Here is an 18503-nt window from a genome sequence, read left to right on the forward strand (position 1 = left end):
ACGTTTTCTAAGACAAAAAGCTTTTAAAATGGCTTTTCCTGTTTTCATGCTCCACAAGGGGAAGTGATATATCTGATGTTGTAGTTATCTGGGAATGAGGCTCTACAGCCAAAAGGAAAAATCTCATTTAAACAGTACTTGCTTTATTGTGTGGTACGAAAACAGCTTTGTGCGCAGAGAAACCGGATGATTGGTAATAGTTATGGTCACATTTGGCTTTTGTTAGTTCTAGAAATACTTCTTAGCTTTATATAGAACTGCGAACGTGTAAGATTCTGTGGAGAATGGCAAGAAAGTTTCTCTTCCCAGTCTCTACTCCTTTTTGTTGCTTCTAAGTATTTGCTCATCATGCTATTCTTAGCTTTCATTATTAAAATAAGCAAAACCTGAATTTGAGATTATTTCATCCAAGCCTATCAAAACGTATCATTTTAATGGTGTGGCATATTCCTTTCCAAATTGTCCTAAATTCTGCAATCTTGTATTTAAGTGATTTTTTTAAAAAGAACTTTTCTACTACTCCACCTGCTGAAATCAGATCTCTTTAAAGATTTAAATACAAATTTACAAACTTGATTGAGCCTTCAGGATTCCTCTCTCCGTCTTTTCTTGTGTATGCAGTTCTAATGAGGCATTCCTTAGGAAATCAGTGTGTTGCGCGACTCCAGCTGCAGCGGGGCAGGCAGTCTCAGTACCTACCTCTTGCAGCAGCCCCACACCAGCAGCTCCTGTCTATCCGGCATGAAGGACTGATACGTAGCCTGAGCTATGAAAACCTGGTAACGAGCAATAAGTATTAATCACTTTCTCATTCAAGTTGTCCAGGAGGTTTCTATCCATTAGACCAGAAGCTGATCATCAATGCTCTGCCCACCCTGCTTTTAATCAGTTCTGTCTGTCCCTTGTCCTCAATGCCTGCACCATGTGCTGCGGGGAGGAGAAGGATATCTCCCTGTGATTTGTGTCTCTTGAGTTACTCTGTGTTAACAAAAGATCCTGGAATAAAACATCGTTTATCAGGACACTGTGGCAAAGTGTGTATTGACTATCTTTTGGAAGAATATTGACTGTCTTTTGGAAGAAACGGTTTCACTTGAGGTTTTGACTCCTTCCAAACGAGCAGGAAGGGGCAGATCTCTTGATAAATGTGAGGTACTGAAGTGTTTAACTATTTCTTGTAGACATTAATGAATGCGTAACAGATTCGCACACCTGCCAGCGGAGAGAGCATTGCGTCAACACCATGGGATCATTCAAATGTCTCCAGGAATTGAGCTGTCAGCCAGGTTATGAACTTAAGGATGGAGAATGTGTTGGTAAGACAAGTGTTTTTTCAGCTGATGCAATTCCTGTTCCCAAAAAGGAAAGGAAGGGGATTGCAAAGCATTTTATTGTTGCTGGTGCTGATTGCTAGCAGGATTGTAACTCAAAAAGGCTGATCATCATGGAAATGTTTGGCTTCATGAGCCCCTTCTATACATTCATTTATTTGAAATAGATCCCAGGGATAACTATAAATACTTTGGAAAATGCACGAAAAATTATGAATTAGGGTTTTCCCTGTTTTTAAGAGGTTAGAGAGAGATCTCACTGATGGAGGAATTTCTGTTATGTTCCTCTGGCTAGCTCTACTTCTCTCTGAAATGGCTGATAGTGTTTGCTCTTGAACACTGAATCACAGCCTGAATGGATCATGGGACCGACTCAGTCCGGTCCTTCCTGTGTTTAGGAGGCCTGTCTGCATTTATTTACGTTTTGAGTGGTCGTGGGGTTAAGAAGTTATTCTTCATCTCCCACTTCTTGGTCTATATGGAGGTCTAATGGAGAAGCTGACCTCAGCAGTCGTAGCACAGCAGAAGTTGCTCTGCAGCGCTGGAGTATGCAGCAGACACATGTGCCTTGCCTTTCAGGGCAGAAGTCAGAGTTATTTACTCCTAAATTTTTTACTCAAAGAGTTCCCTGACAACTGGAATAAGAGATGCCTCAGGCAAGAACGTAGCTCTTGACATACAACATAAGGTTATAAAACAGAAGTGATCAGAAATCTCGCTTTTATATACAGCTGTCATAAGTAAACCTTGGTTTACTTGAAGAGGCTGTCTGTGAACATCTTGTTCTCTTGTCTGATTCTATAGCATTTCTAACATTTATTGCTAATCTAAATTGCTTTCTAGTCTTAAAGTTAGATTATAACAGATATTAAATTTACAAATTGTTTCAAAGCAGCCTTTAAATTAATGACTTATAGATTATAAGACTAGAATGCCAGAACTACTCTGTGTAAAATTGCCTACAGATAACTATTGAATTTGCAGAGGTTTATGAAATACTGAATTCCACATTTTTTATTTGTCTCAATCAATAAAGATGATAGGAAGACTTTATTAATAAAGTACCTTCTGGGAGACTGGTGATGTTCCCTCGTGACCTTAACATTTATCTGAGGAGTTAGGACAGAAAGAGAAGTGCCGGCAGTTCTCCCCTTGTCTGCCTGGAGGAGTAGGGGCTCCTCAGTTGTGGAGTTTCCTCCATTTGTCTTTATCTTCACGTAAAGATGTTCATCACGGGGAGCATTCTCAGGAACCAGCGTATGTTAAAGTAGCATTTGAAAATACTCACGGGAACTGAATTTGGAACGTATTTATAGTTCAAGTCTGTTTCTAGGTGGGGTTTCTTCAGCTGGAAAATGGCAGTAATGCCACTATACCAACTGACCCATGCAGTTACTCAACACAGATCAGTGGCGTGTAAATTTGTAAGTGTGAAACTTGCAGGAAGCATTTTCAACATACCTAGAAAGCAAGCATTAAGTTGGTGAACATAATTTGAGAAATAATTTCATATACATAATAAAAAAATGAGAAAGCTGTGTAGAGCTCCGGCTGCAGAGTAAGAGAAAAAAGCAACATTTGTTACTAATATTACTACCTGCCATTCAAATTTTTTTCAGAATACTTTCCAGAGTTAGATAAGTGTTTGTTCGGTGTACTTAAGTACATAAATATATACACATGTGCACAGCTCCATTCAAGCAAGGTGTCCTTTTAGTATTAAACTCAGTGGAGGTAGGTTTCTACCTAGAATTCCTGAGGTATATAAGAAATGAGACCACTTTGCTTGTGAAATAGTGTGTTACTCATCTTATGCATCCTTATTCCTAGTTTTAATTTGGGTCTTTAGGATTTTAAAAGAGCAGATGTTTCAGTATTTGTGGTTTACAAGAGATGCTGTGAACAAGGCAGTAGGGACCTGAATCACATTTGCTACAGGACGTGACAAATTCTGAAGCCCGTACCGAAGTGGATGACCAACAGCAAACACACCTAAACCTCAGACTGACCAAGGGCAACGTGGAGCGTCTGGTTTAAATGATGCTTCCTAACTTCCTTTCTGAGAAAAGAAATTCTACACTAGTCATGAAGACTGTTGAAAATTACAGCTTAACTCGTCACAATTTGGTGTTTTGATCTGATTAACAGATATTGATGAATGCACGAGAGGAACTCATAGTTGTAAAGTAAACTTCGTTTGTCAGAATACGGAAGGATCATTCTACTGTGAGTCAAAGCAGCGCTGCATGGATGGATTTTTACAAGACCCTGAGGGAAACTGTGTTGGTAAGCGTGACCAGCAATATGTTTGTAAAACATGTGCACAGCACTGGCCAGCTCCTATTCCTTTGAGCCTGTCCAAGGGCTGTATATTGACCACCTGTAATTTTCCTCAAATCCTGCTGTGAATTAAATGAAAGAATCGCTGTCCTTTTAAAGATATGTATACTTGCATACTGAATTTGAAAGTGTTACCACAGCAGACCTTCATCAGCCTTGTATTTTGCAGCACAATTAATTGAAATGAAGGAAAAGAAGTGACAGCTAGAAGAAAACAGACCGGAAAGGTTACATAGCGTCTCTCACTATTCTGATTCTTTGTCTTCACCAGATATTAATGAATGCACATCTCTGCCTGAGCCATGTAAACCAGGATTCAACTGCATCAATACCGTTGGCTCTTACACCTGCCAAAGGAACACGCTGACATGCAGCAGAGGGTACCACTCCAATGAGGAGGGAACCCGATGCATCGGTAAGGTTGGACTCCAGCGTTTGGTCAGGTGCCCTCTCAGGGGAAAAAGTGCGTTTCATTTCTGAAAAGAGGTTTTGAGTTACCTCTAGTTTCCTAAATTTATCTGAGGAATGGGAATTTGCTGTTGAAGCAGCTCAGCGATTTGTTAGCACTACAGGATGCTGCACTGATGTCTGATGGCTGCACGGAGTTGTTCTGGGTATGCCGGGTGACATTGGTTTTGGCTGCATATGGGATTTACTGACTTCCATTCTGGAGTGAATGTGATTTAGTTACTTTTTAAACTCACGCTGTCAGTCAAAACCATGGCCCTTTGCTGTTTTTTACACTATCTCACTGTAAGCGATACGGTCTGAAGCCATGGGATGCAGCAAATGAGAAACACTTGAGTTTGTGGGCTCATGAGAGTAGCGCTAAGTGGATGTTCTTTGTAGCGCTATGAATGGTGTTCCCCATGTACATCCAGTTGTGTGTATGTTTAGGATAAATTCTTAACTTTCTTTATGAAAAGAATGCTGAAATACTCATATGGCCGGCATGCAGCTTGATACTGATTTGGTTTTGTTCCAATGTGTTTATAGAGTTACTGACTCAGAAGAGCCAATTTCATCTCTTATTAGCATTTGTTCTGTAAATGAGCACGCCAGGCACAAAGGAATTGAAAGTTTTGTTCCTTGGTGCCCAAGGCAAGGCTGGCTCCCTGTTCTTTGATTCCCTATGTTCTGTGTTACACAAAGTAGGAAATCATAAAATGACAGCAGGAAAAAAAAAAAAAAGAAATTACAAATCAGCATTTTGGTTAGTGATGATATCCTAATGATGTCTACCTATGTTCCCTTTGGATAAAAGGAAGGATGAAAAACAAACAAAATACACTTTTATGATACTACAGGTGGGTGGAAGCCGTGTTGGCAGCTGTCTACTAATTTTGTCATGACTAGCAACTTGTAGTGAAAAACAGTGGTATAGATAGACCCCATTTCCACATAAATTTCTGCATTCTCCTTTTTTGCTCTTTGTTACGCTCTGTCTCCCCTCATGATTTTACCCCCAGGACTATCCAGACCATGCTTGGCCAGTGGGATGGTGGGGAACATTTGGAAGTAGCAGAAGATGGGCACGGTTTACGTGTGTAACTTAGGAAATTGAGAAAGCTTCCTAAAACAGCTCCAGCGGTTGCATTTCATAAACTTGGAGCAAAGTAGTGCAGTCTCATTTGCTGTCTTATTATACAGAAGCCTGAAATATTTTGCTTGTTACAAAGGGAAGGTCCAAAAGTCCATTCTCTCCCAGTTGCTGTGAAGACACAGCTCTTCAGCTGGTTTCCATCAGTCCTGTTTCAGCAAATTCAACTGGACTGGGTACGTTTGCACCACCTGAAGTGTGGTGACCCTGAAATTGTTTTTAGGGTTACCACCATGCCAGTGTCTCCGTGAATGCCGTTTTTTTCGCGAGTCAGCAGTCATCACTGTGCAGCTCAGAAGTCCTGGCCGTGGTGTTTATGGCCTTTGTTTTCAAGCCCAGCTAATGGCTACGGCAAATTATGTTCCTAAACTTCAAACTGATGATTTATAGAAAGAATCACACTTTTTTTTCTCCTAAAAGAGGGTGACTGTGTGTAAATATGTGACAGAGGAGGAAATTGCCATTGTTCATACAGCATTTATATCTTCAAAGCATGACGAGTTAACACAATGCATTGTAATTACTGATGATACTTTGTCTCCACTTTACATGATTGACAGTGCTTTTAAGGAGCAGGTATAAGGAAGCTTCTCTAGTTTGATTTTGGGAAAACAAATGTTTAATGTTAATTGGTGATTTCTCTGTCTCCACTGTGCGCACTCTGCAGTCATTATCTTTTGGTATTTTTTTGTTATGCCTTTCTTTAAGTAGGCAGAGGGCATGGAGAAGAAAAAAGAAAAGCATATGGTCCTAATTTCCCCTCTCTATAATAAAAACTCATTTCTTTAAGGCATTACAATAGCTAATTAGATTTCTGATTCAGATTTATTCACAGTGGTAAATACATCATCTGCACATGTCTCTCCAGCAGAACTACACTAGTATGGTCATCCTCTCTGTTTAGAGGATTCATCTCTCTTTAAAATGTTCCTATTTTCTGATTTAGTAAATGAGTTATTAAAAACTGCCTCTTGTATTTAACTGAAAACTACCAGAACTGTCGTGAAATATAGCACACTTCTGACAGAATAATGCCCTAGAACTAATTAAAGGCTAAATGCAATGGAATATATAATTTGGGACAAACTAATGAAGTGGTTGCACACATGAATTCATTGCAAATAAAACTGCTACTTTAAAAATTTGTAGTTGCATTAGAAACTTCCTTGTTTTGATGCTACCTCTGATCTTAAAAGAAAAGGAGCAGAAATCTATGAGCCTGTCAGGAATTCCTTGCTTGGTGAGTGGCATTGCCTGCCATCCCTCACCCTGATGCCAGCAGCGACTGTGTAGGTGGGAATCTGTGCTGAAATACTGAGCAAAGTATTTGCTTGCGCCTCTCATCAGGGTTAATCTAATCTCCGCTTCTCCAAATCCAAGTTTCTGTGATAAGTAACTTGCTCTCACTTCCCTATGATTTTCTCAGCAAGTGACTGCTTTCCGGAGCACTCTCCAAGGCAGCTGTTTGATGGAGGAATGCCCAGGAACCCTTCAAAATGAAATAGGGCTCCAATTTGACTTCTAATAGGGCAGTACGGAGAACCTCCAGCCTTAGGCTACCATCCTGATTAATATTACATTGACAGGGATTTTGGTTGTAAAAGTAGTTGAAGATGTGAGTAGTAGGAAGGAAGCAGGATCTGATGGCTTAGGAAATGGCAGAACTCAGAATCCTTGAAGAAATACAAGTTTCTGAGGATTAATCAGTTTTTGATGCTTCTTGTCACAGATGGTAGCAGGGATTTGTTAGATACTGATGAGCTATTTAGTCATGTTGCAAGTCTTGTAAATCGGCCTGTATTGAAAACTCTCATCTTCGTCTGAGGATTTTTAAAATCAGATTGGAAGTGGTGCATGTGACTGGAGAAGCAACGAATTTGTTGATATTGGATTTTGGATGGGAGGCCATGAGGAATATCAAACTGTGAGTCGATTGAGAAAAGAAAAAAGATCAACATTGGGAAAGAGCAAAAGGTAGACAGCAGAAGGAAGACTGAAAGGGCAACTGGAGATGAAAATAGCAATTGCTTTAATTGAAGGGATGAGCAGAATTTCTGGCTAGTTCTTGTTTTGCTTTAAATGGCTTGCCGTGACTCATGCAATGGCAGAACATCAGAATAGGGTGTTTAAATGTCATGGTTTGATCAGAATCAAAATGTGTTTACATTGAAATGCAGAATATGCTGGGAAAGCTCCATTGCAGTTAAAGTTACCATTTTCACTTTTAAAATACTGTATTGCTTTTCAAAAGTTTGCCTTAGAGATATGTAAAGCTGACTGAGAAGAGCAGAGTGGATAAAGCTGATATTCTCTCTGCTCTGTCCAGGGGACAACCGTAACAGTTTTTATTCCTGTTATTTCATTTATTTCTTTTTTTTTCTCTTTGTAAACATTGATTTTCAGCAAACTATATTTAAGCTAATTGCTTTTTCTGGTTCTGCAGATGTGGATGAATGTCAAACGGGTGTACACCGTTGTGGTGAAGGGCAGATTTGTCATAATATTCCTGGGGCTTATCGCTGTGACTGCAAGATGGGATATCAGTACGATGCATTCAGCAGAAGCTGCATTGGTATGTAAGGCATAAGATGAGATGAAATGACTGATTGATTGAGCCTTGGATCTCAAAGCAGTATTTAGCACCATTGTAGTGTGCAGTTATTAGTTCTGCAATGCAGTGCCTCAAAAGATGATGGAATCACCCCCACAGCAGCCGTCAGGCAGTGCGACCGGCCATTCAGAGCTTTGCCGCTCCGTGCTGTGATTTCAAACCAGGTGCCCTTGGTTTGGTTTAGCTGCAGGTTATCAATTAAAGTCATCTGCAAAGTACTTTCCTACGGGTTACGCTTCTGCTGCTGTAGAAATGTATCTTTCTGAAGATTTCACAACTTTCTCTATAAGAGACTGTGATACAGCATTTTGTATTCTACCGCTACTGTAAACCAATTAGAGCACAAAGTCAGACAGCATAAAACCTGAGGTTGCAGCATTTCATGCTCTGCAAATCAATCTCTGACACTTCTAAAATATCCTCCTGCATCTTGTTTGATGCTTGTGTTTCTAAGTTGATTGTATATTTGCTTGTTACGCTGGCAGATATAAACGAGTGCTGGAATTATCCTGGACGCCTGTGTCAGCACACATGTGAGAACACCCCTGGGTCCTACCATTGCACTTGTTCTTCTGGTTTCCGCTTGTCTTATGATGGGAAGCATTGTGAAGGTACCTGACATTTTTTCCATGAAGAAGAAATTCCAGTGTGAGTTAAGGGACTTTAGAGAAGGAGTTGAGGTGAAATGTAAATACAGTAAACCCATGATTTCTGTGTACTCAAATTTGCAGATACTCAATCAAACACTCGAACTGTCAGATGAGAGCCGATGAGTTTCTCCTCTTTCTTCCTTTCCCTCACATACTTTTTCCTTTCCTTTCAGATGAGAGAAAAGGAGAAGATAATGAAGTTAGAATAGGACACTTTTCGTGCAAATTTTAATAAAGATGAAACTTGATAGTCACGAAACTTGAAAAAATTGATATTGAATGGAAGTTTTTTAAGTTCTCCATGACTTTTTTAAGGCAATGATTACACATTTTAAATGAACTGTAACGTATAAGGTCTGAAACTCGTGTTTGCATGTGTATGTGTTTTCATTGGCATACATAGAAATGAAATTCAGGTGCAGCAGACATCCTTATACTTGGCATTCCACCTGGGGAGCAGAAACATCTTTTTGGGACAAATTAGTCCCTCCTTACTCACTCTCACCAGAAAGATCTGGTAGCTGATCTCAAAGGCAAGAAGTGGTGGAAGATACTGTTCTGAACCATTGTGGCTATGTCTGTGGATTTGTTTTTGGATACAGATGTGAATGAATGCGATGCTAGTCCCTGCAGCCAGGAGTGTGCCAATGTTTACGGTTCCTATCAGTGTTACTGCAGACAAGGTTTCCAGCTAGCAGAAGATGGGCATTCTTGTAAAGGTAAGGCTGCTGCTTCGTCAGCTCAAGTTAAATATGCGTATACTCTTTAACGGTCAGTGCTGTCTAACTCGTTAACAGTAAGTGCTGTTTAACTCTTAGCAGCACCTAATGCTGCAGGTGATGCCCAAGGAAGATTCTGACTTATACCCTGCTGCAGCAACTGCAAAAGGTAGCTCCAGCTATTGACAAATCCAGTTTATTTTCATGCCTCCTACTTGGGGCTGGAATACAGTTGAGTGACCGTAGAACCAGTGAGGTTATTGTTTTATGTGGCTAGAACTTATGACTGAAGAAATTAGGAGGGAAGATAATGTTTACCTGTATTGCATCAATTAAAGCCTCCACTCAGCCACAGTGGAGTGAAGGCTTGCTCTAACTTCTGCTGGTGGTGGGTGAATGAGGAGTAGAGTGATCAGAATGGAGAAGGGAAGGGTTTTACCTGTTTTCCTGAAGTTACCAATACTGGCAGATACTTTGGAGAGCCTTTGTTTAAGCAATGGTGAAGAAACCCATGTTCTTCCTCGGACAAGGAAGCCCCCAAAGCAATGCTAGAAGAATTACAGAGGTACCAGAGAGAATTTTTCAAACTCAGATGTGCCCTAGATGTATTGTTCTTTTCTGTAAGTCCACACTACTTGCAACCAGTACTTATTGGAGCAGTCTTACGTTCAGTGTTTCAGAAAGCACCATCAACTGTCCTAAAGCAACGTCAAACTTTCATGGTTGCATTCTTGTTTAAGAATGTATTATAAATGTGTCAGAGAAGAATTTCCTTGTGTTCTATGGCCTCCCTTTTCAGATTTCTGTTTTTCTTTTTTTCATATGTTTGTAACTGTGTTTTTTTCCCAGATATCGATGAGTGCACACAAAGTGCAGGCATCCTTTGTACTTTCCGCTGCGTGAATGTTCCTGGTAGTTATCAGTGTGCTTGTCCTGAGCAGGGATATACCATGGCAGCAAATGGAAGAACCTGTCGAGGTAATGAGGAGTTTAGGAACTGAAGGGTTGATATCACGAAGCTTTAATCCTTGGAATAATCTAAGCCATTATGGTTATTCGATCAAGTCTCCATTTTTTATGTTAGTCACTGTTAAAAAGCCAGTATTTGACAAAGTTGCCAAATATTGGTATCCGCAATGTCAGCTTTATCCTGTGTTGGAAAATGTGCTGGGGCAGCGTGAGCTAATCATTTAAATGAATTCCTAAGGGAGCCCGCTTCATCATTCAAATTGGGGCACTCGATTACTTGCATGAGCTGTATGTGCACCCTGGCACAGCGGTAAGCGATCTGGTTTTTCAGAGGTGCCAGATGTAGCAATCCGTGGCCTCATTAAGAGTTGTAGTTTCCTGCCCCAGAAACCTGGGAGTGAACGTGGGAGCTGTAATGGGGACTTGGACATCCTGAAGTCTGCCACCTAAGCTTAAATATGTGGCATTAGTAAATGTTAGTGTAAATGGCATGTATCTTCCCCCCCCCCCACCCCTTTCCTCCAAAATCATAGAAATGTCTTCTGGGTGTCTGGTGTTTTTCATCTGGTGCACAGCTGTCTGTTTTTGAAGTAAAAATCCCCCATTTCCAAAGGATGCACTGACTGTGTAAGGATGATTGAAGATCTGATTACCTTTACGTACTCTACATGCATTCCTGCAGTCGGTTACACTAACTACCAGGCATTTCCTGCTCTTAGTTTTTCAGGAGCCCTTCACATAACTTTTGGTTATGTATCTCCTATGCTTAAATTCTCTTCTCAGTGCTAACTGCAGAGAATTTACACTGTGTAAATCACAAACGGCATGAGCATACTTGATCCTGACTTTGGAGCAGAGAAACAGACTAAATGACAATTAAAATCTTTTTTAAAAGATTTTAAAATATTTTTTTAAATGTCTTTTTAAGTATGAATGCAGTTATATCCATGTGCATTTAAATTCTTACCTAAAAGTCACCTTTAGAAAACTGCAGCTGTGACTCTCCTCAGGCTTTATTTGGGTTGGGTTTTTTCCTGCTAACTTGGAGTGCTGGCACGTTAGTTGCCAGCTCTGCCAGCAGTGAGGTTTGAGCTGAGGACGTCTTCCCGAGTTAATAGTGTGAGTCACTGCGTTAATCAGCCAGCACAGCTCTCCAGAGCCGCAGGCACCCAGCGTGCTCCAGGCGCTGGAGGTGGAGGAAGAAGCTTTGCCACAGACCTACGGATCGCACTTTTTTGTTTGTGTGGTGCGAAACCCTCCCTGCACGCTCGCCCTGTGGGGAGAGGGTCCCTATTGTACAGGCTAGCCCTGCTCGGTGAGCTGTACAGTAACACTTGGAAAAGCTTTTCCAAGTACCTGTGCCACCTGGTACTCACACCCCCCTCAGGGGGCAAAGTTGTCTACTTGCAAAACTTAGCGCGTGTGCAGCAGCTCTGTGCACGGCTGCACAAGCTGGCATTTAGTCAGGCGCTGGAAGGAACCCCCGGGTACGTGCCCTTTTTTTGAGCTCTGCAAGTTTGTAGTCACAAGTTTGGGCAGGCTTATATGTTGAGGTGTCTCTGAAAACGTGGTCAGGGAAACAGTCTGAATGGATGTCGGCTGTGCTAAACTCAAGAGGACTGTATTGGTTTCCACCAATGAGCTGCCTCCAGTTGCTCATCATCTGACCAGCTCTTAAGAGTTACTGGTGGTACATTCTTTGTACCTTTTTTTCAGACAGACAAGTTGTATCTCATGTAATAGCGTCTCAACATATGGATCTTTTTGGAGAAACTGCCTGTGGTATTTTGCAGCACAGCCAAACTGGTGAAGTGAGTGCTTTCATGACAATGGTTGCAATATGGAAGAAATTTTCTTTTCACCTAGGGGCACTTCTGAGAATCAGCAAAGGATTTAATTTACTTTGATTCTCTCCTACTTCCTATTGTATACTTTTCTTTGCAAGACTTTTAAACTGGTCAGGTCAGTGTATGAGATCAGTTCTCATCCCAGGGGAATGGAGGGAGTGGGAGGTTATAGTTTTCCTCTAGGAGTCTCTCCTCTGTGACAGTTGGCAGAACTGCGGAGCCCTACACAGTCCACGTGGTTTGTCTGCTAGCGTTTAGTTCATTTTAAAGCCTCCGTGCATTCTCTAGACATTTGGGAGTACACAATGTGACTGTGAGGCCTTTGCCAATATTTTCTGCTCAAGCTGGATCTGTGTTATTGCATCTGGTTTTCAGCGTTATAAGGTCCATGGGTTGGGCTTGTGCTTATGTATTATTTAGGTAACCACGTTTATACGCTAGGCCATAAAGTGTCTTTGAGCTTTAAATGTTCTTTTTTGTCTTCTACTTTTCATTACGGGGAGATATTTATATTTAACTTATATTTTAAAAAATGTGTGATTTGTTCTGAAGTGTTGTTCTTAAGTTCCCGTTTTTCCTAATAGTCTGGTGGAGCTTACATCTCCTGGATCATGCAGCTGTACGGCAATGGTTACTTTGCTTTGTATTTGCCCCCCGCTTTAATCCAGAGCAACCTTCATGCACAGATAAATTCTTCTCCTGACATAGCCCAGCTTTGTCAATTCTCAAAACATCAGTGAGAAGGTCCTGTCAGCTTTTAGCATGGGTTGGTTGTATTCTGAGGGGATTTGTTTAATCCTGAGGGACACCTTTTCTCACAGTAGGCTGTGAATGGCTAACGTGTAGGCAGACATAGGGTGTCCCTCCATCCATTCTGTGTGTTTGCTCTGGGGAGGGGAAAGCCTCCCTGCACACTGGGTGATGAGGGAATGTTTGTTTGCTTGGGATACGTGGACATTTTACAGCCTCGTCCATGAAGAAGGAGCCACTGCCATCACATACATGTTATGCAGTGTACAAGCAATTTAAAGCAGTGGCCACCTTTCATCAAGGACTGGTCCTCATACTCCAGCGCTTGCACGCAGCATCTACACCATGTGCAACTCTGTGCATGTGCTCTGCTGTTTGAAACCAGTTAGATGGTTCCCCCAGCTACTGAGCTTGTCACACGTGCACTGCGCTCACGTGCTGAACGAGCACCACACTTGTTTGGAAACACCTCGCATGACATAGGCTAGCTCTAAGCATGAAACTGTGGTTCAGGGAGTGCCAGTGACCTGTGAAGCTGTAAAAATTGGCCCATCACTTTCAGGAAACTATTTAAAAACTATCTCAATCAGAACAGCCGTGGAAAGCTTACACAGCAGCTGCGGGGATGGACAGGTTGGCCGGTCTGAGAAATTTAGGGTTCCACTGCCTTAGACTACCGCTATCTAGTTATTTTATTCTGTTTCCTTTCAGCCTAGTTTATAAAACTACTTACAACACATCTCTGACACCTCAGGAGCAAGGGAGAGTAGAACAGCACAGGCGATTCTGTCTAGATGTTCATGTTTGGGTTTTATTGCATTGGGAGGATCTTGGGTTTTGAGAACTTTTTTTCCTTCTCATGTGTATTCTCCACTCAAAGTTAAACCCTGTGCAGCATTGTCTGTGTTTGGCATGCGAATCGCTAGGTTCACAGGAGTGTGCCAATGTTTGCAAAGTACAGGTAAAGAAGCAGACTTCCCCTGTGGCAGGCGGCCAGCCCTGGCCATGCGGGACAGGAGGACTGTCGAACAGCATGGAAAGGATCACAAGCTGCTTGTAGGGAAGAGTGGGCTCCCTTGTTTGTTGCACACACTGCCGCGTGGCACTGTCATCTCTTATTAACCGATAATGTCAAGGAAGGAAATTTTTTCTGCAGAAGACATGAATTTTAGCAGAATTGGAATCAATGTGATTTACCCTGTCACTCCAAATGCCAGACAGTGTCTGTGCACAGAGCCGAACCTGACACACCTCACCTGAATGTGCATTTCACACCCCGTGTGTTTCCTCCAGGGTTCTGCGGTCCTGGTCTGCAGGCAGCAGGCACAGGTACTCAAGAGGCAGCACGCAGCAACTGAGCGGTGAAGACAACAGCCCTCAGCTTGCAGAGCCAAACCCACAGATTCCTCTTGCTTCTTATGCACACAGAGTCTATAAATTGTGATTATGCCTTATTTTTGAACTTTTTCCTTATGTTTCTTCTTGTTAGATATCGATGAATGTGCAATAGGAACCCATAACTGTTCGGCTGCAGAGACTTGCTATAACATCCAGGGCGGCTTCCGCTGCCTGTCCTTCGAGTGCCCTTCCAACTACAGAAAAGTATCTGACATGTAAGTATGGCCATCACAACAAAGCGAGCAGCCCTGTCCAGTGACTGTGGATGTTACATAGTGCTTGTGGGCGGGTGTAAGTGCTCAGAGCTCTAAGGAGCTGCTTCGGTACCTGGGGCATATAGAGACTTTCTATCCGGTTTTGCCTCTTCCTTCTTCCAAGCCCTAGAGCCCCAGTTTGCCTTCCAACTGCTGCTATAACAGCAGTCACCAGAGCCTGCAGCTCTGCTTGCTGCAGCTCTACAAGGGCTCTGTTTATAATTAGGTTTTAAGAAAATAGATCATCTGTGCTGCTTATATCATTGCAGTGGCTGCCAGGCTGCTCAGTGTACCACTTCTGCAGTGATTTTGGGGCTCCCTGTTTAATATTCAGATTGCAGTTCCTCAGAGATCGTTGAAATGTTGAGGGGGAGCAGGATAATGAGTTTGGCAGGCTACAGGGTCCTTGGGAATGGCACATCTCCCAGCAGCTGAGGCTTGGGACCCCCAAAATCTCCCTACCCATTTCCTACCTCGATGGTTGCCAGTGCTTAGGGAAGCCACGTTTAGTTGCTTATGACTTAAGCCATACTTCTCCTGCCTTATAGAATTGAGCAGCTTTACAAGCTGAGGAGCTTGTTACCCGTTCCCATGTTTCAGTTACCTTTTTAAGTGTGATTGCTTTTACTTTCTTGGAGTGGTGTCCCAGGCTTGTGCTGTCGATGATGGATCACAGAGTCCTCTTCCAAGCTCTGTGCTGCTTGCCGCATGACTCTGGCTCTTTCTTCATTGTGGACCTTCCCAACACAGCTCTCTGTGTCCGTGATCTCTGTTGTACTATGACAGTTATATCACCTAGAAATGCTTTATGGGCACTGTAAAAGCAGAACAAGCAGCTGGTAATTACACAGCTGAAGTCTGGGACTCCTTATGGTCTAATACCTTTGCAATACTCTGAAATACATGTATTTTTACCTGCTATTACACAAACACTGAATGTGCTTCATTTCTCATCTCTTAGGAGGTGTGAACGAATCAGTTGTTTTAATTATCTGGACTGCCAAAATACCCCGGTGCGCATTACCTATTACCAGCTGAACTTCCAAACCAATATCGTGGTCCCAGCTCATATTTTCCGTATTGGACCATCGCCTGCCTATGCTGGAGACAACATAATCCTTACTATCAACAAGGGAAATGAAGAAAACTACTTCAGCACTCGAAGGCTGAACTCGTACACGGGCATTGTCTATCTTCAGCGACAAGTGAAAGAGCCTAAAGACTTTTTGTTAGATGTTGAAATGAAACTGTGGCGTCAGGGAACATACACTACTTTTCTTGCCAAAATTTACATTTTCATCACAGCTCATGCGTACTGAAGCATGTATCGACATTGGATTTTATTGGTGCTATGCTCTTTAACTGTTCTACCAAAGCTTAATACTGTTGAACTGGCATTTAATGTATCTAGCCTTTATATTATTTTTCTATCAATGCTTTAAACTTTTTTATTGGTTGTGTAAATTAAGTTAATTTTTATCTTTGGTTTTGTTTTCTCATGTAATTCTTTACATCATCATTGGACAATGAGCGAAGGAAGGGTTAGAAAGGCAGTACATACATCGTGTTAAATGCTGGAACCTTTTCTTAGAAATTATTTTTAGGTTTAGTCACATCTGCAGGGTGTTGCACTAGAGAGGAAAAACGTTCAATTGGGAGTATTGGTTTTTGCCACTAAGGGAAAGAACCTTGAGCAATTTCTCTTTATTATGCAAACTTATGGTTTGGCTTAGCCACTGACTTCACCAAGGTTTCTCTGTGTTGAGATGCTGTGTCGAAGGCCGTACGTGTACACTGACGGTTAGCTCACCTCATATTACCGGTTTATTTTCCTCCTTCCAACTTTCATAATATGTTGCCTAAAAATATATATAAATAAAAGAAAACTCCACCAGTGAAAAAGCCTATGATTGAGTCTTGCTTTAGTAGGACTACTTATATGCTAAATATTTGCAAGACCAAGGCCTTACGAGCATGTCATGCTTCAGGGTAAAAGCTCACCTTGCCATTTTTAGTAGTTGTCTGGGATTCCTCTCTATTCAAACTCATTCTGTTTAGGTAACTGTAAGTGCAGATTAGGTGCATTATAATTCTTAGAGGAATGTCAAAGAGGAAGCATGGAAATAATGAAATAATCAATTACTGCTCCTTATTTTAAAGCTTGGGTGTGCCACTGAAGAATCACTTGCAATTTTAAATAAACAAAAAGAGGAGTTGTTTCTCTTCTTCAAGATAGTTACTTCAGTTGTGTTAATAAATGATGCAGAGGAAAGCACTAGTTAAATTGGCGGGTTGTGTTATGCCATTTAGAAAATAACACAACCTAAGTTTTGAGCTGGATTTCCTCTAGTTCTACAGGAAACTGGATGAGGTCCAAAGCTGAAGGCCAGATGTGGCAAAGCATAGTATAATCGAAGTATTTGTTAGAATTTAGAAATGAGTATCAGAACTTCCTTATGGCTATTTTCTTTCTTTTTTTTTCCTGCCCAAAAAAGCAAAAAAGCTCCAGTGTTGAAATTTTCTGAGCTTCCTTTGTTCCAGCTATAATTATTCTGCAAAATGTTTTAAAGGAAAAACATAGCTACAATATATTGATGTTTACTACACTGCAGTTTAAGAATCTGTTCTTTTCTACAGTGATCTTATTTTGCCTAGTATGTACACACACAAAAAAATTGAGAAATCAAATTTATGGCTTTTTATGCCATAATCAACGATTTTATTATATTGTAAAATATTTGTTTGAACTGCATTTAAAATCTTGTGAACACCACCTGTACGGTGAGAAGGGAGATGTACTGTATTCACGATATCCCACGGCCAGTTTCTTCCACTTCAAGTCATTTCTTTAATTTGGACTCTCTTATCAATAATAAAGTGCAAATCTTTCTGTATCTGATATCATAAAGACCCATTACCAGGGAAAAATTATTGCTATTCCCCAGCTGTAAAATATGGGATATCTGTGAGTTTGCATACATCAAGCTTTTCTTTGTTTTTTCTATAAAAATCATTTTGTAAAAGTGATCCTCTTCCATCCATCTTTTGTTTTCCATAGTCAACAGTTTCACAAGCATTTAGCAGGGAAGTGCCAACCAAGAAACACATGTTTATGCAATTTGTCGTTTCAGTTAATGCGTATCTTACTGCTACAGGCCTGGCAAGACGAAGAGGCAGCCGCAGCAATGAGCAGGAGAGCCTTTCAGATCCGTTATGCAGTATACATGTTAAGCAGCGATACATTTCTCCATGCCCCAGCGGGGCACATCAAGAGCCACCAACACCCAGAGTTTTCCAACAGCATTAGTATTTGATTGAGCATAAATGACATTCAAGCCTCGACAGTCTTTCTTGTCAGAGAACAAATGGACAAGCCATTTGTTACTTGGAGACCTTTTGCTGACTAAAACCGGCTGTAGTCAATCATATTAAGGATCTGGCAGTTTGTAACACCGACTTTTCATTTTCTAGACAGGTAATTGATGAAGAAAGTTTTAGGAAAGGCTTTGCATACTATGATAAGAAAAGTGCTATGTTATAAAAAACCCCCCATGTCTTCATCAGCACTGTGTCCTGTAGGCACTGAAAAGGGTTAGAATAGCTGCTCAGTGCAACTGGCCGAAGGAAAGGTTTATGGTAGATAATTTCATGTTCCTCCATTCCCAGAAGAACCAGAGGAATCTTGTACCAACGCAAAGCGTATGCCCTGTCAGTTTTAGTAGGAGCTGCAGTGCAGGGACAGCCAGCACTGCATCCTTTGCTCTTCCTTAGGACAGAGCTCATGATTGAACTTCAGCAGACAGGTCCACCAAAGACCCACTGACCAGCGAGGACGGGCTTTCACTGGGCCGCAAAGGCTTTGGGCTGGAATTGTAGTCTCCTCCTGGTCTAGCTCCTAGAAGGCCCAGTGAATTAAGAACAGCTACCCAGAACTATACAAGCTCATAAATTCATGAGGAAAACAACAGCTGCAAACATAATAAAGAATTATAGCAGACTTGAGGCATATGGTTATATATATGTAAAAACTCAGA

The 18503-nt window shown here is 41.4% G+C and overlaps 1 protein-coding gene across 6 annotated transcripts in view; it reads left to right on the forward strand.

The window, feature by feature from the left end:
• Window positions 1-17506, forward strand: part of FBLN2 (fibulin 2) — a 106279-nt gene extending 88773 nt beyond the window's left edge. For all 6 annotated transcript variants that reach the window (XM_054838245.1, XM_054838249.1, XM_054838244.1 and 3 more), the window contains 9 exons: window positions 1182-1316; window positions 3480-3617; window positions 3943-4086; window positions 7715-7843; window positions 8368-8493; window positions 9135-9251; window positions 10101-10229; window positions 14307-14430; window positions 15431-17506. In XM_054838245.1, the coding sequence (XP_054694220.1) occupies window positions 1182-1316; window positions 3480-3617; window positions 3943-4086; window positions 7715-7843; window positions 8368-8493; window positions 9135-9251; window positions 10101-10229; window positions 14307-14430; window positions 15431-15788 (1400 nt within the window). In that variant the 3' untranslated portion in view covers window positions 15789-17506. The remainder of the gene's footprint in view (window positions 1-1181; window positions 1317-3479; window positions 3618-3942; window positions 4087-7714; window positions 7844-8367; window positions 8494-9134; window positions 9252-10100; window positions 10230-14306; window positions 14431-15430) is intronic.
• Window positions 17507-18503: the final 997 nt, after the last annotated feature.

Source organism: Grus americana, chromosome 11 (assembly GCF_028858705.1).
Source record: "Grus americana isolate bGruAme1 chromosome 11, bGruAme1.mat, whole genome shotgun sequence".
NCBI lineage: Eukaryota > Metazoa > Chordata > Aves > Gruiformes > Gruidae > Grus > Grus americana.